This window comes from Cherax quadricarinatus, chromosome 51 (assembly GCF_038502225.1).
Source record: "Cherax quadricarinatus isolate ZL_2023a chromosome 51, ASM3850222v1, whole genome shotgun sequence".
Lineage (NCBI taxonomy): Eukaryota > Metazoa > Arthropoda > Malacostraca > Decapoda > Parastacidae > Cherax > Cherax quadricarinatus.
Window position 1 is genome coordinate 1,828,933 of NC_091342.1, and position 27,147 is coordinate 1,856,079.

The following is a 27,147-nucleotide window of genomic DNA, read 5'->3' on the forward strand; positions in this document are numbered from 1 at the left end:
TATTTTGAATTTTCGATTTTTTTTTTTGGACGTTAAGTATAGGTAGCCGCAACGAGAGGAAAAAAAATTATCTGTTGCCGATTTTTAAATAGGCAGAGAAGTAATGAAGGATAATAGAAATAAAGACCATAAACTGTCTCAGGAATCATTTATTCGTATATTTAACACTAAACTGGAAGTAATGAGTAATGGAGAGAGAAATGCAGTATAATGTGATCCTTTATTGTCGACGTTTCTCCCACGCTACAGCAGCTTTCATTAAACAAATTGATATGTTTGTGATTCGATAACCCCCCCCCCTGCGAGGGCGAAACGTTGTCTGTAAAAGACCTCACCATCCTGAATTTCTCTCTATCCATCGTGTCAGTATTTTATGCAACGTCTTTCCACCGTCACTTCGAAATGCGAAATCGTTTAATACTGCCTAGGCTGAAAAACGTATTTTGTTCCCAGATATTCTTTCTTTTTAGGTTAAAAGGGTTTTGAGAGGATTACAGTATCTCTCAGTACCTTAAATTTGTCGCCCCTTTCATGCGAGCTGACAAGTGCTTAGTAGCGAATCAATTCATTGACGATTTTCATGCATCTGGAAAAACTGTACAATGATGAACTGTCTGCATATGGTTCGCATTGCCGATTTTTTAAAGAGTCTGACTTCGATGTAAAGAATTCAGTTCTTTTTTTTTTTTTTAGATATGCCGGCTGGATCCATTGTTTTCTAGACATCCCGAATTTTTCTTATAACCGCACGTGTCGGATTAATGAACACGACACGGTTATACGGTCTATGATGACCGTATTCGCCGTACAGTGACCCGTTTGGTGATGTTGGCTCTATGGCTCACCTGTCTGACACACTGCTGCAATATCTAACAACTGGTCCGTCGTTCGTCTTACCTATCCAGAACCTGACATAGCTAACGAATCCCACTTTAATATAAACTAATTCTATAAATATAATAAAAAACTGATTATATTACGTGATGCTTGCTATACGAGTCGTGACTATCATTATCCTAATATGTAAGAAATGGCAAGGAACACTTACCCTTTTTTACACATTAGGGGACGGAGTACCAAGTCTTCACCATCCCTTTTCATGAATAACCCAGACGAACTTTCCCTCAAATTCCTAGATCATGTCCTATTTAAATAATATTCAATAGAATATCGCAGGAGACTTCCTCGGATTCGAAGTACCAGGTTTGATCAATCGAGACTAAACAGGAGTAGGTGGGAATATAACAGGTGAAAGCAAGCAACCTCGTTAATTAAAATACAATTTACTACAAAAAGTATTGTAATTAGTAAGGGCACCAGTAGTTAACGTGGAGTTGAACACCGGTCTTATGTTTACGTATTGGGGGGGGGGTGAACACGTGTTCAAGTGTTCATCTGAACCTACTAAAAATGATACTTTTCACACATCAAACCACTATTTGTGAACATTTTGCTCTATAGCACAGCATCGTGTATAGAGGTTTGATCGGAGCATAATATTTTTGTATTAAACCACGGAACGGGTCGGAGTTAGAACCCACGGCGAGTGAATCGTAAAACCCCAATATAAGTGTTGCTATGCAACACACGAAGTGTCTGCAACACCGCGCTCCTAGCCTGCTAAACCATTTGGCTTGTGTTTTAATTAAACCAACCAGAAATCTTTCCATGTGACGAGTTTTTGAGTAACAGGTAAGAATGAGAAAGATGCATTGGCGATTTCTCCTTGTTAGAAGCCGAGCGATACCTGCATAATAAGAGTGACTCAAGATATTAATGGGATATCCTCAGAGCTCAGGATTCCTCTCACATATAACCTGGTGATCGGCGGAATGAGAGGAACTTAACGTCGCTTCTGATGCAGTTAATGACTGCTGCTGTTACTTGTAATTAATCTTGATGCTTCTTCTTGTTGCTACTGCTGCTGCGTGTGGTTGCTGTTGCTACTTGTGGCTGATGTTGTTGTTGCAGCTGCTGCTACTTTTGGCTGTGGCTGTCAGCCCCTTGCAGCTCAGCAAACCAAGTGGTCAATTCCGAAAGTTCATGAGAATTCGCCTGCTTTTTCTGTGCCTCCAGTGTGTCTTGACTATGTGCTAATCTCAGGGTTCCCCTGTACATCTATTCACTATTCCAAACCCTAGTATATGTCTTCTTCATTTGTACATGATTCACTAACCTAGACCCTTGTACATATGACTCATTTGTACACGATTCACTATCCTAGACCCTTGTATATATGACATTTGTACACTATTCACTATCCTAGACCCTTGTATATATGACATTTGTACACGATTCACTATCCTAGACCCCTGTATGACTTTCATTTGTACACGATTCACTATCCTAGACCCTTGTATATATGACATTTGTACACGATTCACTATCCTAGACCCCTGTATATATGACTTTCATTTGTACACGATTCACTATCCTAGACCCTTGTATATATGACTTTCATTTGTACATGATTCACTATCCTAGACCCTTGTATATATGACTTTCATTTGTACACGATTCACTATCCTAGACCCTTGTATATATGACTTTCATTTGTACACGATTCACTATCCTAGACCCTTGTATATATGACTTTCATTTGTACATGATTCACTATCCTAGACCCTTGTATATATGACATTTGTACACGATTCACTATCCTAGACCCCTGTATGACTTTCATTTGTACACGATTCACTATCCTAGACCCTTGTATATATGACATTTGTACACGATTCACTATCCTAGACCCCTGTATATATGACTTTCATTTGTACACGATTCACTATCCTAGACCCTTGTATATATGACTTTCATTTGTACATGATTCACTATCCTAGACCCTTGTATATATGACTTTCATTTGTACACGATTCACTATCCTAGACCCTTGTATATATGACTTTCATTTGTACACGATTCACTATCCTAGACCCTTGTATATATGACTTTCATTTGTACATGATTCACTATCCTAGACCCTTGTATATATGACTTTCATTTGTACACGATTCACTATCCTAGACCCTTGTATATATGACTTTCATTTGTACATGATTCACTATCCTAGACCCTTGTATATATGACTTTCATTTGTACACGATTCACTATCCTAGACCCTTGTATATATGACTTTCATTTGTACATGATTCACTATCCTAGACCCTTGTATATATGACTTTCATTTGTACACGATTCACTATCCTAGACCCTTGTATATATGACTTTCATTTGTACATGATTCACTATCCTAGACCCTTGTATATATGACTTTCATTTGTACACGATTCACTATCCTAGACCCTTGTATATATGACTTTCATTTGTACACGATTCACTATCCTAGACCCTTGTATATATGACTTTCATTTGTACACGATTCACTATCCTAGACCCTTGTATATATGACTTTCATTTGTACACGATTCACTATCCTAGACCCTTGTATATATGACTTTCATTTGTACACGATTCACTATCCTAGACCCTTGTATATATGACTTTCATTTGTACATGATTCACTATCCTAGACCCTTGTATACAAGACTCGTTTGTACATTTATTTTTTTCCATGGTGCTTGCCAGGAATTTTTTTCATTCCCTAATGAATAATTTTTATCTAATTGATCCCTAACATCCTTGACCTTAAAAATATAATCCTTGTGTTGTGACTCACTGTTTTATGATTGATGTTGTTCTCAATGCTGGTTTTACTACCTCAGTGCTGGTTTAGCACTGTTCCGGTGCTGGTTTAACGCCTTTTCAGAGCTGGGTTTAATGAGTTTTCAGTGATGGTTTAACACTGTTTCAGTGTTGGTTTAATGTTTCAGTGCTGGTTTAACGCCTTACGAGTGCTGGTTTAACAATGATTCGGTGCTGGTTTAACACTCAGTAATTTTTTTTTTACCCTTCAGATAATTTTTCATATTCATTCGTTCAGTCACAGTAAATAATCTCTTATTTTCAGAGGGAAAAAAAGTGGAATTTAAGATTTGAAATTTCAAAACTTTACAAATAATTTATCTCTATAATTTGTATTTACGAGTTGAAAGTAGTAGTAATAACAGTAGTAATAATAGTAGTTAGTAGTAGTAATAGTAATAGTAGTAATAGTATCAGTAGTAGTAATAGTAGTAGTAACAGTAGTAGCAATATTAACAGTAGTAGTAATAGTAATAATAGTAATAGTAATAGTAATAATAATAATAGTAATAATAGTAATAATAATAGTAATAATAATAGTAATAATAGTAATAATAATAGTAATAGTAATAACAGTAGTAGTAACAGTAGTAGTAATAGTAGTAACAGTAGTAATAGTATAATAGTAATAATAGTAGTGACAATATAGTAGTAGTACAGTAGTAGTACAGTAGTAGTACAGTAGTAGTAATAGTAGCAACAGCAGTAATAGTAATAATCATGGGGCAGCACTAAATTAAATCCAAAGTAGTCATTCAGCTGTGAAAAAAGGGTGACTGTTTCCTCGGATCAGGAGCTCTTCACCAGCATTACAGGTAGACCCACTCCCACTATGGAAGGCCCCACTCCCACTATGGAAGGCCCCACTCCCACTATGGAAGGCCCCACTCCCACTATGGAAGAGACGTCAGTCTGTCCACAACATCCCAACAAGAACTCAAGTTACAAAATATAACTTACCACAATGTCACAATGTAATCCAAGTTCACTGATTACATTTATCAACTTCGTCTATATCTAAAAATTAAAACGATGTCGGCGCGAATTATCAAAAATTCTAATGTAAAAAGAATCCTGTCTTATTCAAATATATGGGGTTTCCTAGTAACCTGACGTTTAGGCCTACTTACCGAAAAACTCAGGCAAATTTTTATGGATACAGAGCAGAGGCAGAGCATAAACTCGACTGATTTGGTTGGGTCGAGTCAGAAAGAATCTCTGACTTGGCTGGTTCGTAGAAACTGAGTCAGCCAACTTGGCGAGTGGTCATTAAGGCTGCTTGCGCAATCATGGATCATCAGTTCAATATATTTTAATAACTGAAACAGTGGTTAGAATTAATTCACAATGAAGCCAGTGTGAATAATTCGCAGGTAGGCCAGTAGAGGCTTCGGTCAGATAACGAGAAGCTCCAGTGAAGAGTCATCCTATAACTAAGACCCGCGTCAGGAAGCAATTGTCTTGATTCCTGACGAATCTTACCAAACCTATAACTAAGACCCGCGTCAGGAAGCAATTGTCTTGATTCCTGACTAATCTTACCAAACCTATAACTAAGACCCGCGTCAGGAAACAATTGTCTTGATTCCTGACTAATCTTACCAAACCTATAACTAAGACCCGCGTCAGGAAGCAATTGTCTTGATTCCTGACGAATCTTACCAAACCTATAACTAAGACCCGCGTCAGGAAACAATTGTCTTGATTCCTGACGAATCTTACCAAACCTATAACTAAGACCCGCGTCAGGAAACAATTGTCACGTTTCTTGGTCAACCTTACCTAACTTAACTATTAAAAATCACTTTTAGTGAGTATACCGCATACACAAGCCTCGTATGCTACCTTAAGGGATACACAATTCTTAGTGTAAATACCCTGAGAAATTAGTTGATTTGTTCATGAAGCATGAACAAATCAAACGATCATGATTCAGAGTCATGAAGGTTGCATGTCACCTTATGAACACAAGTCAAGAATATTTTAATCCCTAAAGTCAGTATTAAACTCTCAGTATATATACACTGAGAAGTATACACCTTGCGGTGTTTATATCCTCCCCTAAAAGATACACACCTCTCCGTGTATATACCCTGGGCTCACTACTTTTTCCAAATGAACCTGAACGAGACAATGTTCGTACCCCGATGAACCACTTAGCTCATTGCGATTACAAAATTGAATTATAACATTAAATTTCGACGATTTCGCTCATTTCTTTCGATGATTAGGACATTTTCTGCTGCATGTTGGCTTTAACACTCTAAAAATCCAAGAAAATAATATATAATGCATTTAATTCCCTCGAAATTCCACTTATATTATTTCCTTCATTCAACCCGTTTTCCATATAGAGAGCATGTTTGTGGATATATACATTTGCTTATATACGTATATACATGTTTTTATACTTGTGCTTATGATAAATATGATGATATATAAGAGTACTAAGGTCGATATATTTTATTAATGTGATTTTTTTATATCCGTCACAGGGCGCTCACTGGCAAACATCCGGTAAGTTGATTAGCTCAACATGAGAAAATTCGTTGTAATGGTAGAATTACCGTCAAAATGGCCATAGATGCAGTAAAATGTCATATTAGTTGCATCTGTGTCCATTTATATATAAGAAAAAAGTATAGAAATATAATGAAACTTGGGATATATCTGTAGTAGATTCCAGGGGTCATTGACCCCCGTGGTCTGTTCTCAGACGGGGCTCCCAGGCTGATGGCTTGATTACTGAGGCTTTTGATGCTAGCATCACGACTCAGGTTGATCGGAATTTGTTGGAGGAACTTGGAAATTAGAAAGATATAGTCTGCCCGCATTCTGAAAACAGACAAGAATCAAAACTGAAAATATTTCGGCCCGTGAAAAGGAGATTTATCTCAGCACAGATGACGGCGCTGAGAGAGATCCCAGATTACTGAGCCAAATATTCCCGGTTCCTTATCTGTTTTCGTACATCGATACCATGCCTAACCCTTCTAGGGTAGGGTAGGTGCCTGAGCCCGAGCCTTTAGCTCATAAGACTGTCATTCCCATTTGTTCCCTTGGGGCGGGGATGGCAGACCAGAGAGGCCTAGCTTGTGGCTAGGCCTGGGGACAGTTGGTCCCAAAGATGAGGAGGTACTTGTGCCTCCTCCCATGGGAGACTTAGGTCTCAGACCTTCCCTAAAGAGGGAGCCAAGGCCGGGCCACCACTTGGAAAAGGCCCGGGCCGGGAGAATACCGGCTAATCTTTAATAATAATAATAATAATAATAATAATAATGTTTTCGTAATGTGAGTTTTGTAAGTGACTTGTCTTAGGAATTTGTTATTCCAGATTGTTCATGACTATTATTCATTTGTTATTCAATAAAGATTAGACTTAACTTTAATACCGACGAAGCTCAACATATCTATGAAGTAACTGAGATCCTAAAATATTTATTTCCAGCCCAAGATCCAGACCGCCTCCAAATTCGAGAGGCGCACAGACAGGAGAACCTACGATGACAAAAAGCAACTGTTTGAAGGCGTAAGTATTATTCTTGTACCAACATTGTGCCAAAGTTGAACAGATGCAATATGTTTGAAAATGATAAATCAAATTTCATATATATATTTCATATATTATGGGTCCATCATTTTTAAACCCCCTGTATAGAGCTTGATGTAAGCGCATCAGTTAATTCCAGGAAAGTTTTAGACGTTCCGCTAGAAAACCACGCACACAGTAGCATCTTTAGACATGTTATTATGTTGCCACGCACACAGTAGCATCTTTAGACATGTTATTATGTTGCCACGCACACAGTAGCATCTTTAGACATGTTATTATGTTGCCACGCACACAGTAGCATCTTTAGACATGTTATTATGTTGCCACGCACACAGTAGCATCTTTAGACATGTTATTATGTTGCCACGCACACAGTAGCATCTTTAGACATGTTATTATGATGCCACGCACACAGTAGCATCTTTAGACATGTTATTATGATGCCACGCACACAGTAGCATCTTTAGACATGTTATTATGTTGCCACGCACACAGTAGCATCTTTAGACATGTTATTATGTTGCCACGCACACAGTAGCACCTTTAGACATGTTATTATGTTGCCACGCACACAGTAGCATCTTTAGACATGTTATTATGTTGTCACGCACACAGTAGCATCTTTAGACATGTTATTATGTTGCCACGCACACAGTAGCATCTTTAGACATGTTATTATGTTGCCACGCACACAGTAGCACCTTTAGACATGTTATTATGTTGCCACGCACACAGTAGCATCTTTAGACATGTTATTATGTTGCCACGCACACAGTAGCATCTTTAGACATGTTATTATGATGCCACGCACACAGTAGCACCTTTAGACATCCCATTATGATACCATTAACATAGTGGTAGGTTTCCCCCTTTTCCAGTGATGAATCTCGTATCACAAATTCCATTATTTTCATTAATTTTTTTCCAAAGAATTTTTTTTTTTTTTTTAATTCATATCCAGAGTTTAGGTTGATCTGCCTTGACTTTTTTATATAAGATTTTTGTAACCATTTTCTGATATTTTTGATATAATGATGTTTCTCTTACCTCTTTTTTTTTTAATAAATGTGTATCTATTTTTCTCTATTTTATGATGATTTTTTCCTCATTGTTATTATAATTATTATCTACTAATTAATTTTTTTAACCACTTCCCTTTTTCCCTTTATTTATTAACCTCATCTCTGATCTGAATGTATAGGAAAGACGGCGTTTTAACCTGGCTAGTTGTAGCTACACCATTATCTAGTTAGTGACATATATATACATATATATATATACATATATACATATATATATATACATATATACATATATATATATACAGTGGACCCCCGGTTAACGAACTTTTTTCATTCCAGTAGTATGTTCAGGTGCCACTACTGACCGAATTTTTTCCCATAAGGAAATTGTGAAGTAGATTAGTCCATTTCAGACCCCCAAACATACACGTACAAACGCACTTACATAAATACACTTACATAATTGGTCGCATTTGGAGGCGATCGTTAAGCGGGGTCCACTGTATATATATATATATATATATATATATATATATATATATATATATATATATATATATATATATATATATATATATATATATATATATATGAGTTAGTGAAAGCTTTAAAAACAATTACATTAGTCTTAGCTGAAAATTCTACGCAGTAAGGGGTAACTATAAATATAGAAGAATATGGTCTTAAACTTCTCACTTTCAGGCGAGTCTCCATTCTCTCTTCTTATAACTTCTGAATTTATCTTATTTCTTATGTGTAATTCCTTCTCAGTGGATTCTCTAACGTAGATTTTGTCAGTATTATCAGTTTTCCAATTAGTCACAGTCTTCATTAAGCTGGAACATTTGTCTCTCTTTCCCTTAACAAACTCTCAGAGCTCAGTATAATGTTACTAATATCTACGTAATTTTCATTTTGTATTAAACATAAAAGTTAAGCAAGAGTGCCTTAGGTAGATTAATAAGTTGCCCTCCGAGGGATACACTTAGAGTCAGGCCTCTTAGAGTGTATTGGTTCCTATCTTTGTGAGGCAGCTTGCCATGGATATTTTGCCTTGCACACAGGGATGGGATATTGTTATCAAGGAAGAACTGGAGAAGATCTGGAAAGAAAAATATGACGACTTTATGTCAAGGACAAAGTGTGAGTAAAGGGTGTTGGTAACGTTTGATGGTCCTCTCCTTCCCTTCCCAAAATGGATTCCTCCCCTCCTTTTTTTTTAATGCCCGGTGCCCGCTTTGATGCTGGTTCCATCCCTAGCAGTATCCTTATTATTGTGGCTAAGTGACAGCAGTCAGATGGAGAATATGTAAGTAGCACTCGTGTCTGCTTCTGTGGTCCCCTTGTTCACTTGCTCATCCCTCTACCGTCAGGGATGGGATGTTGTACACAAAGAGGCTCTTCAGAAACTTTGGGAGAGCAAGTACGAGGAATTTATGGGCAGGCATAAGAGTAAGTACGCCTTGCTGGCTTTGTGCACTCCTCTGAATGGTTCCCCTAAAGATCACTTGCGGGTGGAGTACCCATGGAGTCCCCTCCCCATATGTGCCCTCAGGTGCCCTCAGGTGCTCCAGGTCCCCCCCTCACTCTACCAATCTATAAAACAGCAATAAACAGCCTTCTTCTCCACTCCTTCCTCCTTAATGTGTCTTGCACCACACTTGTACCTCCAGGGCTGGGATGTTGTACACAACGAGGAGATGGAGAGGTATTGGAAGGAAAAGTACGAAGAATTTATCAACAGAACTAAGTGTAAGTAGTTGCAACTGGCAGGGCAGTGTTTTCGACGTAGGAGTGGCATCTCTCGCTGGTAGTTTTTTCATAGTTAAGACAGCGTCTCCCAAACACTGGAGACCTAACACACCTTTGCCCTCCTTCGTGGGTCTTGGCTTGACCTCTAGACGCTCCTGCATCTCTTGAAGCGGTTTTCTTAGTAGTTTAGAAACACGAGTAGCGTCGAGAGGCATGTCATCCAGCCAGTGTCAGGGAGGCAAAAGAGTGTGTCGTTACTCAGTGATAGCTTCCTGGAAAGAGAGAGAGAGAAAGAGCAAGTTGCTCCTGTTCTTTCTTGTATTAAGCAACCTTGGCATCTGTGTTTTACGAGCGGTGCTGGAGGACGCAAAGGCAGTATTGCTTTGTTGACCTCAGCTAAGACAAAAGATCGCAGTTGACAGCGTCAGGCAGACTCACCCTCTGCCTCTCAGAGACTCACTCTCCATATCAACCTTTGTTCGTCGCCAGAACCACACCACCAGTTGCCCTCCTCTCACTTTTTTTTTAAATTTTTAGTCAGAACATTTTTCTAGTATATTTTCTTCACTCTCGAGTTTTTATAATTTTGTGGGGGAGTTGCAATGAAACCTATAAAGACTCAGAATGACAAAATTATTTTGATCGTATTTTTAATATAAAATATACATTTTGAGTTTTGCAGTAACGTACTTTTTCGTTACGTAGCGTCTTCCTGTCGCCCAGGAGACGAATTCTGAAATATTTTGGAGCCAATCCTTGGTTTCGTTATGTACTTTAATCCTGGCAGGCCCCTCAACCATACCAGTCACCTCACCTTGTGTGCCCCCCAAAAAATGTTTTAAAGAAATTAATTTTTTTCTGTTTCCTCCCCTCTCCCTCTCCCCCAACTCTCTTATTTTCCAACAAGGAGGGAGGGGTGATTGACCTCTCGGTCCTAACCCCCTTACCTCCATATTTACCCCTTTCCCCCAACCCACAGCCTTATATATCTTTCTTACAGTGTGTGGTCTGAATTGTGAACTTAATGTCCCACATTTTGTCTACTACATCCTCAGGGAATTATTGAAATGACAAAGGAAGAGCGAGAGAGGAAATGGGCCGAGCTTAGAACTCAGTTCGATGCCCGAGCGAAGGGTAAGAAACACGGTGGTTCTCCCACCACTCTCTCACTCTCAGTAATAATGCAACTTACACAGTTTTTATAATATCACTTATAATTTTATGCTACAGTTCTCTACTGCTATTTAATAAGTATATCAAATAATTGCTTACCATGTATCATAATCATCTCGTCTAAGCTGCCTGAAGCAACACAGCAAGACGCATTATATGTACAACGAACTAGCTAACAGACGTAACTAGTGTGCATTATGGCGCTTCGATTTTCTCACATAACTGTTTTGTTAATTTATTTTCGTTCCTGCGCCTCATCCACTGATATCACTGCGCATATATCGTTTTATTTTTTTTTTTAATTTCTTTTCGTTTCTGAGAGTTATTTTGGTTTATTATTCATGTTGTGAGGTGCGTCATGTGACCAAAGGCCTATTATGGGCATGTCCAGTAAGGCCTAGCAGAGCATAACTTGTGTCCATTTGTGTCCATCAGAGCATTCCATACAGTATGTTCAGCTAGGCCTAATAGAGCGAGTCACGTGACCAGCTAGGCCTACCACACAACTCATGCCAAGGAACTTATAATTTGCTTTGTAATTCACTAGAAAAGGCTCTCCTCTCTGCGCTCTGAGCATGTTTCGTAACCCCGTGTACAATACTATGTTGTAATCAACCTCAGGAGGTTTGGATTCTGAAATAAAATGTTAAATAAGGTTTGTAAATGTTTATTTTGATCTGCGTGTTTGTTGGTGTGTTTGTGTGTGTGTTTGTGCCTGATTATGCTTAATTAACTCATTTTTTCCCCCCTTGGCTGCTTGTTCCATGTTTGCTAATTTGGGAATCTTCCTTGAAGCCTTTTTATCCACTTCTCCGAGGCTATGGGTCCCATAAATTATATATATTTTATATTTTTGTAATAACCTAAACTTGAACCAGCATTCTAATGATAAGTATCTCTCTAAAACTTAACAGAACTACGTCAAGTTTTATTTACTAGTAGTAGTAGTAGTAGTAGTAGTAGTAGTAGTAGTAGTGTTTTTGTCATGCTTTCTTTAATATATATATATATATATATATATATATATATATATATATATATATATATATATATATATATATATATATATATGCAGTGGAACCTCAAATATCGAGCTTTCTTCGGTCCAGAAGTCTGTTCGAGTGCCTTTACCGAATGAATTTATTCCCATCAGGAATAATGTAAATTAGATTAGTCCATTTCAGACCCTTATAAATACACTTATAAAAGCACTTACAAAAATACACTTACATAATTGGTTGTGTTGGGAGCAGTTCGATTTTTGAGGTTCCACTGTATATATATATATATATATATATATATATATATATATATATATATATATATATATATATATATATATATATATATATATATATATAGGCTTGTCGAAGATTCGAACTGACTACCAGCCTAATAAGCAGCAAATAACCTACCAGTCAGCCTAGACTGTTTCATAGTGGGATACTTCGATCGGTATGAGAGTAATCATTAATACATTTTCTTTACGTTGGTCAATTTTTACTGACTTGCCATCAGTTCGAATCTCTGAAAGAAAAAAGAAAAACAAACTTAGATAATGTGTTATGCACCACAGATTTTTTTCTCCTTTCATTTGCAAAAAAAAAAAAAATGTGCATTTGTAGTGTAGCCTCAATAATATAGGTACAGTGGACCCCGCATATTATTATTATTATTATCAAGGGGGAAGCGCTAAACCCGGAGGATTATACAGCGCCTGGGGGGGGGATGTGGAAGGCATTCAGGCTTAATTCGGGGAACTGGAGCACAGATCCAATTCCCTAAATCAAGAGCCCCTCACCAACATCAAGGAACCTTCCTTGAGGGGGGGGACCCCCGCATAACGATTACCTCCGAATGCGACCAATTATGTAAGTGTATTTATGTAAGTGCGTTTGTACGTGTATGTTTGGGGGTCTGAAATGGACTAATCTACTTCACAATATTCCTTATGGGAACAAATTCGGTCAGTACTGGCACCTAAACATACTTCTGGAGTGAAAAAATATCGTTAACCGGGGGTCCACTGTAGTATATTATTCAGCTGTGTTAGACTTGTGTTTACCTAACACCTGCACATCACGAAGGATGGTTATTCATACTCTGTATTTAATTCCTCGTAGTAATCTACTGATAGATATACCCGCTGAAATAGGATTTTGACGTCCCGTCTTTCAACTCTTTGTTTATCATATAAGTGTTCATTATATATGTCTTACATTATAAATAGGTATACTATATTATCAGTTTACCACATTATATATAATTATAACCATAATATTCAAAAGGGGTGGAACGGTAAGCCAGCGGAAGGCCTCGGTCAGATGACCAAAAGCTCCAGATGTGGGTCATCATATGACTAAGTACCGCGTCAGGTAACACTTGTCCTGTTTCCTGACGAGTGTTAACTAACCTAACCTATAAATATATAGGTACACTATATTATATATAGCCTCCCTGAAGCTTCAAGAGTCCTAGCAAAACTAGTATATAACACTAAGTCTTAGTTTTGCTAAATTTTAAAAGTCAGTCAATATATAATACTAGATTGAAAAAGCCTACTGTGTAGGCGAAAGGTTTCGGAATTAAGATACCCTAACTGTTGCACATGTGTCTTACCAAGAATATCCTTAACGAGTCAGTAATATTAGCTAGGTAAGCATGCGAGTGTATACTTGTACAAGGTCTGTATAACCATCTTCTCGCGTAGTGTTTCGGTAACATTTCTGTATCATCATCGAAACCTAAACACCAATGAAATAAGTTGAAAAATTCTGCTTAATTTTGTAGTATTTATAACAATTGAATAGTGTATTTTAAGTATTATCGTCTTTAATGATTTTTATTTTATGCTTGAATAAATAAGTATACATATATATATATATATATATATATATATATATATATATATATATATATATATATATATATATATATATATATATATATATATATATATATACTCTTTATACATATGCAAAATAACCACTGTGAAAGAGTAGTGAAATTCCAAGCGCTTTCGTGACTACTCACATTGTCAAGGAACTATGAAATTAATACATCAAAGGAAGGCAATTAAAGGGCTAAGACCACACCTCACAGTCAACTCCCACAACAAAGAAACACCTGACGCGCGACAATACCGGTCTCATAAGAAAAGAGGAACACTGCAGTAGGTCCGCTGGTCCAACTAGACAGGTCCTCACGACATCCCACTAACTATTCTACCCAAGAAATAAGGTTTATTATTTGTCCAATGTATTATTAAATTCTTCCCAAATTTTATTAATTATAAATGAATCTAATTTATATAAACCAAAGGAAATATTCATATTATTTTCAAAACTGCTTTTTACGAAACAAGATTCAATTATATTCCTGTCAACCATGGACTTGCTTGATACAACTTTCTCAACTTTTTGAAAATCAATTGGATGGTAAAAATCTCTAACATGAATAAATAGAGCATTGGAATCTTGTCCAGTTCTAATGCTATATTTATGTTGTTTTAATCTTAGTTCGAGATTTTTACCAGTTTGACCGTAATAAACTTTATCGCAAATTTTACAAGGAATCTTACAGACACATCCATCAGCATTTTGGGGGGAATTCTTTATCAAAAGTTTTTTTACTGTATCAAGATTTTTAAATACAACTTTAATATTAAAAGTCTTAAGAAGAGAAGGCATATCAACCAAGTTTTCATGGTAAGGGAGAACCAACATATTTTTAGTTGAATAAGGTTGGTTGTCCCTTTTTGGGTTGTAAAAAGTATTTCTAGCAACTTTAAATGATTTATCAATTACATTTCTCGGGTATTTCAGGTCATTAGCTATTTCATAAATTTTGGATATTTCCTCATCTATGAACTCAGGACTACAAATTCGTAAAGCTCTCAAAAACATTGACGAGAAAACAGACAGTTTAACTTTATCTTGATGCGAGGAATAATAGTGGACATAGGAACAGTTATTTGTAGGTTTTCTGTAAATTTTAAGTTTGAATTCATTATTACTCTAAATAATTAAAATATCTAGAAAAGGCAATGAGTTATTTTCCTCAAACTCAAAGTTTGAGGAAAATAACAGTAAAAAATAACAGTAAAAAAAACTTTTGATAAACAATTCCCCCCAAAATACTGATGGATGTGTCTATAAGATTCCTTGTAAAATTTGCGATAAAGTTTATTACGGTCAAACTGGTAAAAGTCTCGAACTAAGATTAAAACAACATAAATATAGCATTAGAACTGGACAAGATTCCAATGCTCTATTTATTCATGTGAGAGATTTTAACCATCCAATTGATTTTCAAAAAGTTGAGAAAGTAGTAACAAGCAAGTCCATGGTCGACAGGAATATAATTGAATCTTGTTTCATAAAAAGCAGTTTTGACAATAATATGAATATTTCTTTGGTTTATATAAATTATATTCATTTATAATTAATAATTAAATGGTCCAAGTCAGACCGAAACGTCGTCGTAAGCTCCTCACTTCTATGTGCGGGTTATTTGTGTATCGTTCCAGTCACGGTATTGTGCCTATTTTTGTTATTTACATTGGACAAATAATAAACCTTATTTCTTGGGTAGAATAGTTAGTGGGATGTGGTGAGGACCTGTCTAGTTGGACCAGCGGACCTACTGCAGTGTTCCTCTTTTCTTATGAGTCCGGTATTGTCGCGCGTCAGGTGTTTCTTTGTTGTGGGAGTTGACTGTGAGGTGTGGTCTTAGCCCTTTAATTGCCTTCCTTTGATGTATTAATTTCATAGTTCCTTGACAATGTGAGTAGTCACGAAAGCGCTTGGAATTTCACTACTCTTTCACAGTGGTTGTTTTGCATATTTTAAAATCACCTGTTTACTGTGATCTTATTGCATATATATATATATATATATATATATATATATATATATATATATATATATATATATATATATATATATATATATATATATATATATATATATAATTTCAATTATTTATTTTTTTAGTTATAAATGTTACTTAAAACTCGTGTTAGGATTATTTTCTGCGAGACACAGTTACTCTCCATTTATGAGGCTCTTTAGTGAACCCCCTGGGGTGCTTCAACTAGTGAACGGGGTACTTCAACTAGTGAACCCCCTGGGGTACTTCAACTAGTGAACCCCCTGTGGTGCTTCAACTGTTTTTTTTCAGTACGAGAAACCCCTCTGTTACCCATACGGATTTAGAGTTTTTTAATAAAATATAACAAAAGCAAACCTCGCGTAAGTTGCATCAGCTCTAAGAGCTTTTGCGTTCTTAAGCAGTGTTTAATACTATTATATTTAAATAAATCTTTTAGAAAATCGACAAGTTAACGAATGAGACATGTGTGCACTATCTGGGTATTTTAATCTGGAAACGTTTCGCCAGCCAGTGGCTTCTTCATTCCAGTGCAGAGAAAGGTGGAAGATGAGAAGGAGTTTGGGGTAATTAGTCCCTCAGTCTGGAATCGATGTGTTCAGTCCACCAGTCTTGATGGACTACATCCTGAGAGACTGATTTCCTCAAATTCCTTCTCATCTTCTACCTTTCTCTGCATTGGATTGAAGAAGAGACTGACTGGCGAAACGTTTACAGAACAAAGATGCCCAGATGTGGCACAAATGTCTCATTCATGAGTAAATTTGCTTAAGAACTTTCTTGTTCTCCAGTCCTGTGAAGTTAGTGCTATCGCAAAGCAAGAATGGTTGAGCAACAACAACATCAGCAGCAGCAGTAGTAGCAGCTTATTGTTAAAGCCCAGGGTGTCGAAGTACTTATGGGTACTCGAAGTACTTTTTGGGCAACATAAAGTACCTCTTGGACGACCTAAAGTACTTCTTGGACAACCTAAATTACCTCTTGGACGACTTAACGTACATCTTGAACGACCTAAAGTACCTCCAGTTCTTCTGGGGTGACTCGAGGATTTGAAATACCTCCTGGGGACTTTAAAGTAAATACTTCTAACTCGTTCGAAGCACCACTAGGGAAACTCAAAAGTATTTCCAGGATACACTGTAGAGTTATTCTAGAGTGACTCGAAGTAACTTTTGAGGGCTCGAAGTATCTCTAGGGGAGATGAAGTGTCTTGGGGAGGAGGTTCGAAGTTCCCCCGACATGAGTTAAAGTACCTCTAGGCTCCCTCAAAATATCTGTAGGATATTCAATGTACCTCCGGGAACTCAGATTACCACAGAGGGCACTCGAAGTACTTCTAGAATGGCTTAAAGTACCTCCAGAAGATACTTGGTACCTCCAGGGCATTCAAAACAACTCCAAGGTCTCAGAAGTGCCTTTGGAGGAACTCAACGTACCATGTTGGGAGCCGAAGTATTTCACGGAAAACCCAAAGAACCCAAAAAACTCAAGTACAGAATAAGACATAATATGTGGTGTATGGCACTGTATTGAGAAACCTTATTTGTCCACAAGACACTTTATCAATCTGAGAAATGATAAAGTCTCTGATGAACAAAACACTTTCGCAGTCAAATGCCGTAAATCCCATAACGTGCTTTACGTACTTGTTGGTATAATCTACCACTCACCTATACTCAGTGTACCTATGCATTACTCGAAGCACTTCCGGGGATCCTAAAGTGCCTCTAAGCCTTCTAAGGAGTCGCAGTACCTCCGGGGGGTATCTTACGTTCCTCCGGGGAGTCGAGGATTCTCTCCGGACCTTTAGCTAATGTTTATGATTCTCTCTGGTAGCTAAGCTGCCAAAATGGTTCGGTGAGCGACCAGGCAAGAAGGCTGGCGAACCCGAGACCCCAGCCGAGGAAGAAGAGGAGCTGGAGCCCCCTCCACCCCCAGAGCCTGAAGTTGAAGAGGAAGAAGAGGAAGAGGAAGAGGAGGAGGAGGAGGAGGAGGAAGAGGAAGAAGAGTGATGAGTAAGTCCGTCTCAACATTTTTTTAATTCACGTCTATTTCAAGGAAAAAAAATTTATGTTGTATTGTGGTGTAATAAAATTTTGAAAAATATTACTTAATGTTTTTTCCTCTATGTTGGGCGCCAAATTGCCAGAAATAAAAAACTTCAAAATGGAAAGAAAGACTAAGAAAAAAGAGAAATGTACGAGAGAGAGAGAGAGAGAGAGAGAGAGAGAGAGAGAGAGAGAGAGAGAGAGAGAGAGAGAGAGAGAGAGAGAGAGAGAGAGAGACTTATGAGTACTTTCTTTCTTTTCAGGAACACTTGGTTCTCCTCATTCCTTCATCCACGCGATTTGTCACATTCTCACACTCTGTGTCGTTTATCATCTTTATGTCGACATTTTGAAAAGTTCTCTCTCTGTTGTATCAAGTCTGCTATCAGTTGATTTTAAGTTATTATTATTATTATTATTATTATTATTATTATTATTATTATTATTATTATTATTATTATTATTATTATTATTATTATTATTGGTTGGCGGTTAGTTTAGCCCTTGGTGAGCTGGGCTGCGTTTTTTGCGTTGTCCAGACCACCATAGCACACGGCTTTGGACAAAGCTTTAAGTCTGGTCCCTTAGTTGGGACTTGTGTTTACCTTGGTGGTCCTACGTTCATCTTGAACACCTGGTCCATCATGGGGATCTGGGTAATCATGAGGACCAGGTTCACTTTGGTGCCCTGATTCATCTTGGTGCCCTGGTTCATCGTGGTGCCCTGGTTCACCTTGGTGCTCTGGTTCATCTTGGTGCCCTGGTTCATCATGGTGCCCTGGTGATCACCTCTGTGCGGCGGTCTAGCCTCCCCTCCCCGCCGCCTCCGTACAAAATCTAACGTAATATTCACCACCTCCAAACTCCTTCACCGTCGCCTTCCGCGCCTACTGCTGCTGCAGCTCTCCCTTAGAGCCCCCCTCTCCTCCTTCAGGGCTCTGGGAAGGTCCGGGAGGGACTCGGCGGCCCCCCAGCCCTCCGCGGGGCCCTTCCCCTGGCTGTCCCAGGAGCCCTCACTAGAGGCCAGGCTGACGAAGGCGCGGGCGCAGGTGAGCAACACAAACACAACACACCCGTGAGATAGATTGGTCACTAACTTTTCCCTATCTTGTCATTTTTCTCTCTTGATCGAGGATATTATGTTCCTTATACGATACTAGTTTATTTGAAAATAAAAATATCAAATTTATCGTTTGTTTTATTGACCTTTGTGGCTTTCTGACAGCTGAGAAATGTAAGAGTCATAGTGGAAATATGTCACTCCGTCTGACTTTCTTATCCTAAGTAATCTACACATATGCTGCTATGTATGATGATTTATATAACTGTATTTATGTGTACCTGTACCTGAATAAACTTACTTACACACACACACACCCAGTAGCGATCAGTGAAGAGGCGGGGCCAGGAGATGAGTCTTGACCCCTGCAACCTCAATTAAGTGAGGAATTAGGTGAGTACACACACACACACACACACACACACACACACACACACACACACACACACACACACACACACACACACACACACACACACACACACACACACGCACACACACGCGCGCGCGCACACACACACACGGCTTTCAGCGGGACAGAGAACTGGCAGAAAAGTCAGTATGTGAGATGATGGAATATGTGACAACAATATGCAAGGAAGCTGAAGAGAGGTTTTTACCCAAGGGCAACAGAAATAACGAGAAGACCAGGATGAGCCTTTGGTTCAACCAGAGGTGTAGAAAAGCCAAAACCAAGTGTGCTAGAGAATGGAAGAAGTATAGAAAGTAAAGGACTCAGGAGAATAAGGAGAGCAGTCGTAGAGCCAGAAATTAATATGCAGAGGTAAGAAGGGAGGCCTAACGACAATACGAAAATGACATATCAGCAAAAGCCAAATCTGACTGAAGCTGTTGTACAGCCACATCAGGAGGAAAGCAACAGTCAAGGACCAGGTAATCAGGCTGAGGAAGGAAGGAGGAGAGATCACAAGAAACGACCGAGAAGTATGTGAGGAGCTCAACACGAGATTCAAAGAGGTGTTCACAGAGGAGACAGAAGGGCCTCCGGATAGACGGAGAGGTGGGGTACACCATCAAGTGTTAGACACAATACATACAACCGAGGAAGAAGTGAAGAGGCTGCTAAGCGAGCTAGATGTCACAAAGGTGATGGAGTCGGATAACATCTCTCCATGGGTCCCGAAAGAGAGAACAGAGGCGCTATGTGTGCCACTAACAACAATCTTCAACACATCTGTCGAAACAGGGCGACTACCTGAGGCATGGAAGACAGCAAATGTAGTCCCAATTTTTAAAAAGGGAGACAGACACGAAGCACTAAACTACAGACCAGTGTCACTGACATGTATAATATGCAAAGTCATGGTGAAGATTATCAGGAGAAGAGTGGTGGAACACCTAGAAAGTAAACTCACGAAAATTGTTACTCTTCGTGTGTAAACTAATTGAGGATATACGCACTGAGAGGCGTATTTCTCTCGGCGTATATACACTGAGAGCTGACTTTAAACCCTATTTAAATAGAGAATAAAGTATTCATGTCTGGTGGGGACAACATTACGCCGCAGATGACTTTGATAATGGAATGCGTTGACAAGACACTCCAAGGCATGACAGTCTCGTAAATTAATTACCAAAATTATGGGAGGTATTAGCTTCATGCCTGACAATGAAAGATTTCCTTGGGTCAGTTATTGCATCTGGGCAAAGCTGGTGGTTTTATGACCGGACATATAACTTGGAGAGAGAGAGAGAGAGAGAGAGAGAGAGAGAGAGAGAGAGAGAGAGAGAGAGAGAGAGAGAGAGAGAGAGAGAGAGAGAGAGAGAGACAGAGAGAGCACAAGACTTACAAGCAATAACTTCACCCGTGAAATAATTTTGTTGATGTATCTCAACTAATACTACAAATTAATTTTTCTCCATAAAAGACCCGGTGGTGTCTTGAGCATCACCATAACAATTATAGACCACACATTCAAGACTCTGAAATCTTGTTAGGTAAACACTGAGAAGACTTTTGCTGGTTCCTGTTGGCGAACCTGGTTGCGAGAGCCGATTTCTATCACTGTTAACAGACGGAGGATCGAGCCTCCTCTCCCCGTTGCGCTTAATGGCCCACGCGAGTTTAGAGCTTACTAGAAAAACAAATGAATCAAATTTGTACGTTTGCTCAGCTCAGAAAATAAAAAAAGAACACTCTAGGCTCATCTCTTCTCAGCTCAGTAGCTGAGATTCCTAGCCCTGGAAATGAGATATAATCAGGTTGATCAACGGAAGGACGACTCAGATTACCTGGATCAAGAACCCTTCAGCAGCTTCTTGGCAATCCTCTCTCCCTTGAAAGGTCAGCAAATCACTAAATTTTAGCTAGTAGCTGTATCACTGACTTATTTTTTTTTCAATTCATTTCCTTCTTTGTTTGCGGTAAGTGACCGTGGTGAGAGGCTGGTCAGACTTGGTGGTCAGACTTGGTGGTCAGACTTGGTGGTCAGACTTGGTGGTCAGACTTGGTGGTCAGACTTGGTGGTCAGACTTGGTGGTCAGACTTGGTGGTCAGACTTGGTGGTCAGACTTGGTGGTCAGACTTAGTGGTCAGACTTGCTCCACTCACCCGGGATTCCCAGTAAATCTTGCCTCTCTTATCTTGCTTTCTCTGCAATGTACAAGGAACCTCTTATCTTAATCTGTGCAAGAAGCTTATACTCTTACTCTCTGAAACGTACAAGTTGTCTGTTATCTTACTCTCTGAAACGTACAAGTTGTCTGTTATCTTACTCTCTGAAACGTACAAGTTGTCTGTTATCTTACTCTCTGTGCAGCGTACAAGTTGTCTGTTATCTTACTCTCTGTGCAGCGTACAAGTTGTCTGTTATCTTACTCTCTGTGCAACGTACAAGTTGTCTGTTATCTTACTCTCTGAAACGTACAAGTTGTCTGTTATCTTACTCTCTGTGCAGCGTACAAGTTGTCTGTTATCTTACTCTCTGTGCAACGTACAAGTTGTCTGTTATCTTACTCTCTGTGCAGCGTACAAGTTGTCTGTTATCTTACTCTCTGTGCAACGTACAAGTTGTCTGTTATCTTACTCTCTGTGCAACGAGAAAGGATTTACAACAATTAAAGTGTTGCATTAACTTTTATATGTTAATGGTTTTATATACAGACAAGTATGACAATACACACACTATGCAGTTTATGGCATTTTATTCAGAAGACGTTTCGCCCACCAGGAACTTAATAAATTTCCTTTTATTAATAAATTATCAATAAATTTGCCTTGGTCAGTAAATTTTGTCTTTTCAATAAAGTAATAAAAACCGCGTATTGTGTTATATTATTAATATTAAATATATCTGACTATGTTGATGATGTTAAAGATCTTTTAAAAGACTCGTGTTTATTTTTAAAATTTGGATTTTGAATGTTGGTGAAGTCACTAATGCCTTAAGATTATGGGAAATACCAAAATTAGAAGTAATACCAAGAAATATTTGCTGCAGAGGTTAACTGTGACGGATTATTTTCAGATGATTTCAGAATTCTGACTTTCCAAACTACAGAGACTCGGACCCCACAGTCTGTGGAAGACTTTACTGAATGATGACACTACAGAATGATGACACTACAGAATGATGACACTACAGAATGATGACACTACAGAATAAGGACACTACAGAATGATGACACTACAGAATGATGACACTACAGAATGATGACACTACAGAATGTTGACACTACAGAATGAGAATAGATTTCAAAGGAAGATAAAAGAACTTTCTTTACCTCTCTTATTTCTCTTTCCATGGCTTTTATCTCCCTTGCTTGATATCCTTCGCGCGCGTTATCCCTCTTTCTTGCTATTCCTATTGTTTACTACTACTACTGCTGTTACTTCTTACTATCCCTCTTGGTTGTTATTCTCCCTGCTTACAATTCTTCCTGTTTGCTCTGTCTGTCTGTCTGTCTGACTCTCTCTCTCTCTGTCTCATCCCTAGTATACTTCCTGCTTACTATCCCTCGTGTTTGCTATCCCTTCTGCTGCTGTGCTGGAGACTTGGACATCAGTAGTTATGAACCCCGGGAGTCACTTTCATGGTCTCCAGTACGACCTCTGCTTGCTCCTGCCTCCAATTATTTGGACTGGTGGGAGTGAGGGGAGGGAGAGAGGATGTGGGAGGGGAATATCTACTGGGTTGTTGGGGTTGTGGTGGTGGATTGGGAGGAGTTGTAGTGGCGGATTGTGGTGGTGGTGTTGAGGATTTATGGGTTATAGGTTATGGAGAGTTCTGGAGGAGAGAGATAATGTTAGTTTGTAGGGAGAGAAGTGGACGTGTTTACTGCTGGGGGGCGTGGCTAGAGGAAGGAGGAGGCGTGGCCAGGGAGGAAGGGGGCGTGTGTACAAGATCCTTCACTTAGCTGTTGAGCAAGAACTTCCCTCATAATGCCGTTGTTACCGAAGCCAACGGTTCCGTTGTCCTGTTTCCTAGGTTTCGTTCACTTCCTCTGTTAACGGATATACGCAAAAGAGAGCAACGGCGGAGTGATACGCTTGTTGAATATGGCCAAAGTGCAGAAAGATTTATTCGCAACGTAAAATAATGTTAGTGGGGTGAACTTTACTTTTAAGAAAATAATTTAAAAGTTTAGTGAGTAGTAAGAGTAATGGTGATCGTTCGCTCAGAACCAAGCCTTAAGTTAACAGTGTGCCTTAGACTGTGTTGTGGTGAGGACGCAGTGAGTGGTGATGGTGGTTTTGGTGGTGGTGTGCGTGTGTTTGTGTGTGTGTGTGTGTGTGTACTCACCTATTTGTACTCACCTATTTGTGGTTGCAGGGGTCGAGTCTTAGCTCCTGGCCCCGCCTCTTCACCGGTTGCTACTGGGCCCTCTCTCTCCCCGCTCCATGAGCTTTATCAAACCTCGTCTTAAAACTGTGTATGGTTCCTGCCTCCACTACGTCATTTTCTAGGCTATTCCACTGCCTTACAACTCTATGACTGAAGAAATACTTCCTAATATCTCTCTGACTCATTTGTGTCTTCAACTTCCAATTGTGGCCTCTTGTTTCTGTGTCCCCTCCCTGGAACATCCTGTCTTTGTCCACCTTGTCTATTCCACGCAGTATTTTATATGTCGTTATCATGTCTCCCCTGACCCTCCTGTCCTCCAGTGTCGTCAGGCCGATTTCCCTTAATCTTTCTTCATAGGACATTCCCCTTAGCTCTGGAACTAACCTTGTCGCAAACCTTTGTACTTTCGTTTCGTTTCATTTCGTGTGTTTGTGTGTGTGTGTGTGTGTGTGTCTGTCTGTATGCCTGTATATGTGTGTGTCTGTGAGTATGTATGTCTGTGCGTATGGTGTCCCGTAGCTCGATCGGTAGCGCACTCAGCTCACACACTGAGGTCCGGAGTTCGAATCTTCTTCGGTACGGCTGGAAAACATTAGGGACGTGTTTCCATAAGACACCTGCTGTCCCTGTTCACTCATCAGTAAAATGGGTACCTGGGTATTAGTCGACTGGTGTGGGTCGCATCCTGGGACAAAACTGACCTAATTTGCCTGAAATCCCCGGCATAACAAGCGACTTTCTATATAGTAGTATGTCACTGATGTCAGCTAGACCCGTATACCATGTGCATGTACTTGTAGTAAATAAAGATATTATTTATTATTATTATTATTATTATTATTATTATTATTATTATTATTATTATTATTATTATTATTATTATTATTTGTGTGTTTGTCTTATACAATGAAAACAAGATGATGAATAAGAGACAGGTGAAACACTTGGGTATCTACTGTGGAGACGTTTCGCCACACATTGTCATTATCAGTCTAACGCGGAGAACAATACAAGAGACGGTGGAAGGCATGATGAAGTAGCTTGAGATGATCAGCCCCTCATCCTTGATGATTCTGCTGGAGAGACAGTGGAAGACGATGAAACAGTTGCAGGGAATCAGTCCCTCAACCTTGCTAAGTTGAGGGACTGATTCCTAGTATATAAGTTTCCTACCTCGGGCATCTGCTTTAGATTCATCAAAACTGATGGATTAAATTCCAGTTTCAAGCGACTAATCACCCAAAAACTATTTCTCACGTTTTCCTCTCTCTCCAGCAGACTGAGGGACTGATCACCTCAGACTTCTTTCTCGTGTCTTCTTCCACCGAGTCCAGCATTACTCTGTGAATTGGACTGATAAAGCCACTGGTTGGTGGTAGGTCTGAACAATAAGGATACACGAGTGATGCACATGTGTCTTATTTATCTACCAGGACAAGAGCTATGCTGCTGGTGTACTGTCATCAGTGATCGTAGTTACAGCAGCAGAGTTATGCTGCTGGTGTACCATCATCAGTGATCGTAGTTACAGCAGCAGAGTTATGCTGCTGGTGTACCATCATCAGTGATCGTAGTTACAGCAGCAGAGTTATGCTGCTGGTGTACCATCATCAGTGATCGTAGTTACAGCAGCAGAGTTATGCTGCTGGTGTACCATCATCAGTGATCGTAGTTACAGCAGCAGAGTTATGCTACTGGTGTACCATCATCAGTGATCGTAGTTACAGCAGCAGAGTTATGCTGCTGGTGTACCATCATCAGTGATCGTAGTTACAGCAGCAGAGTTATGCTGCTGGTGTACTGTCATCAGTGATTGTAGCTACAGCAGCAGAGTTATACTGCTGGTGTACCATCATCAGTGATTGTAGCTACAGCAGCAGAGTTATGCTGCTGGTGTACCATCATCAGTGATCGTAGTTACAGCAGCAGAGTTATGCTGCTGGTGTACTGTCATCAGTGATTGTAGCTACAGCAGCAGAGTTATGCTGCTGGTGTACAATCATCAGTGATCGTAATTACAGCAGCAGAGTTATGATACTGGTGTATTATCATCAGTGATCGTAGTTACAGCAGCAGAGTTATGCTACTGGTGTACCAACATCAGTGATCGTAGTTACAACAGCAGTTATGCTACTGGTGTACCATCATCAGTGATCGTAGTTACAGCAGCAGTTATGCTACTGGTGTCCCATCATCAGTGATCGTAGTTACAGCAGCAGAGTTATGCTACTGGTGTACCATCATCAGTGATCGTAGTTACAGCAGCAGAGTTATGCTACTGGTGTACCATCATCAGTGATCGTAGTTACAGCAGCAGAGTTATGCTACTGGTGTACCATCATCAGTGATCGTAGTTACAGCAGCAGAGTTATGATACTGGTGTACTATCATCAGTGATCGTAGTTACAGCAGCAGAGTTATGCTGCTGGTGTACCATCATCAGTGATCGTAGTTACAGCAGCAGAGTTATGCTGCTGGTGTACCATCATCAGTGATCGTAGTTACAGCAGCAGAGTTATGATACTGGTGTACCATCATCAGTGATCGTAGTTACAGCAGCAGTTATGCTACTGGTGTACCATCATCAGTGATCGTAGTTACAGCAGCAGTTATGCTACTGGTGTACCATCATCAGTGATCGTAGTTACAGCAGCAGAGTATGTTACTGGTATACCATCATCAGTGATCGTAGTTACAGCAGCAGAGTTATGCTACTGGTGTACCAACATCAGTGATCGTAGTTACAGCAGCAGAGTTATGCTACTGGTGTACCAACATCAGTGATCGTAGTTACAGCAGCAGTTATGCTACTGGTGTACCATCATCAGTGATCGTAGTTACAGCAGCAGAGTTATGCTACTGGTGTACCAACATCAGTGATCGTAGTTACAGCAGCAGAGTTATGCTACTGGTGTACCAACATCAGTGATCGTAGTTACAGCAGCAGTTATGCTACTGGTGTACCATCATCAGTGATCGTAGTTACAGCAGCAGAGTTATGCTACTGGTGTACCATCATCAGTGATCGTAGTTACAGCAGCAGAGTATGTTACTGGTATACCATCATCAGTGATCGTAGTTACAGCAGCAGAGTTATGCTACTGGTGTACCAACATCAGTGATCGTAGTTACAGCAGCA

General features: G+C 39.3%; 1 protein-coding gene across 13 annotated transcripts in view; it reads left to right on the forward strand.

The window, feature by feature from the left end:
* Nucleotides 1–19,329, forward strand: part of up (Troponin T, skeletal muscle) — a 52,217-nt gene extending 32,888 nt beyond the window's left edge. For 3 of the 13 annotated variants that reach the window (XM_053785041.2, XM_053785051.2, XM_053785048.2), the window contains 5 exons: nt 6,198–6,219; nt 7,151–7,231; nt 9,342–9,420; nt 17,929–18,107; nt 18,404–19,329. In XM_053785041.2, the coding sequence (XP_053641016.2) occupies nt 6,198–6,219; nt 7,151–7,231; nt 9,342–9,420; nt 17,929–18,104 (358 nt within the window). In that variant the 3' untranslated portion in view covers nt 18,105–18,107; nt 18,404–19,329. Of the gene's footprint in view, nt 1–6,197; nt 6,220–7,150; nt 7,232–9,341; nt 9,421–9,650; nt 9,730–9,950; nt 10,030–11,084; nt 11,164–17,928; nt 18,199–18,403 lie in introns of those variants that run through there. The other 10 variants (XM_053785052.2, XM_053785049.2, XM_053785044.2 and 7 more) reach the window with 4 other exon arrangements.
* The last annotated feature ends 7,818 nt before the right edge of the window (nt 19,330–27,147 follow it).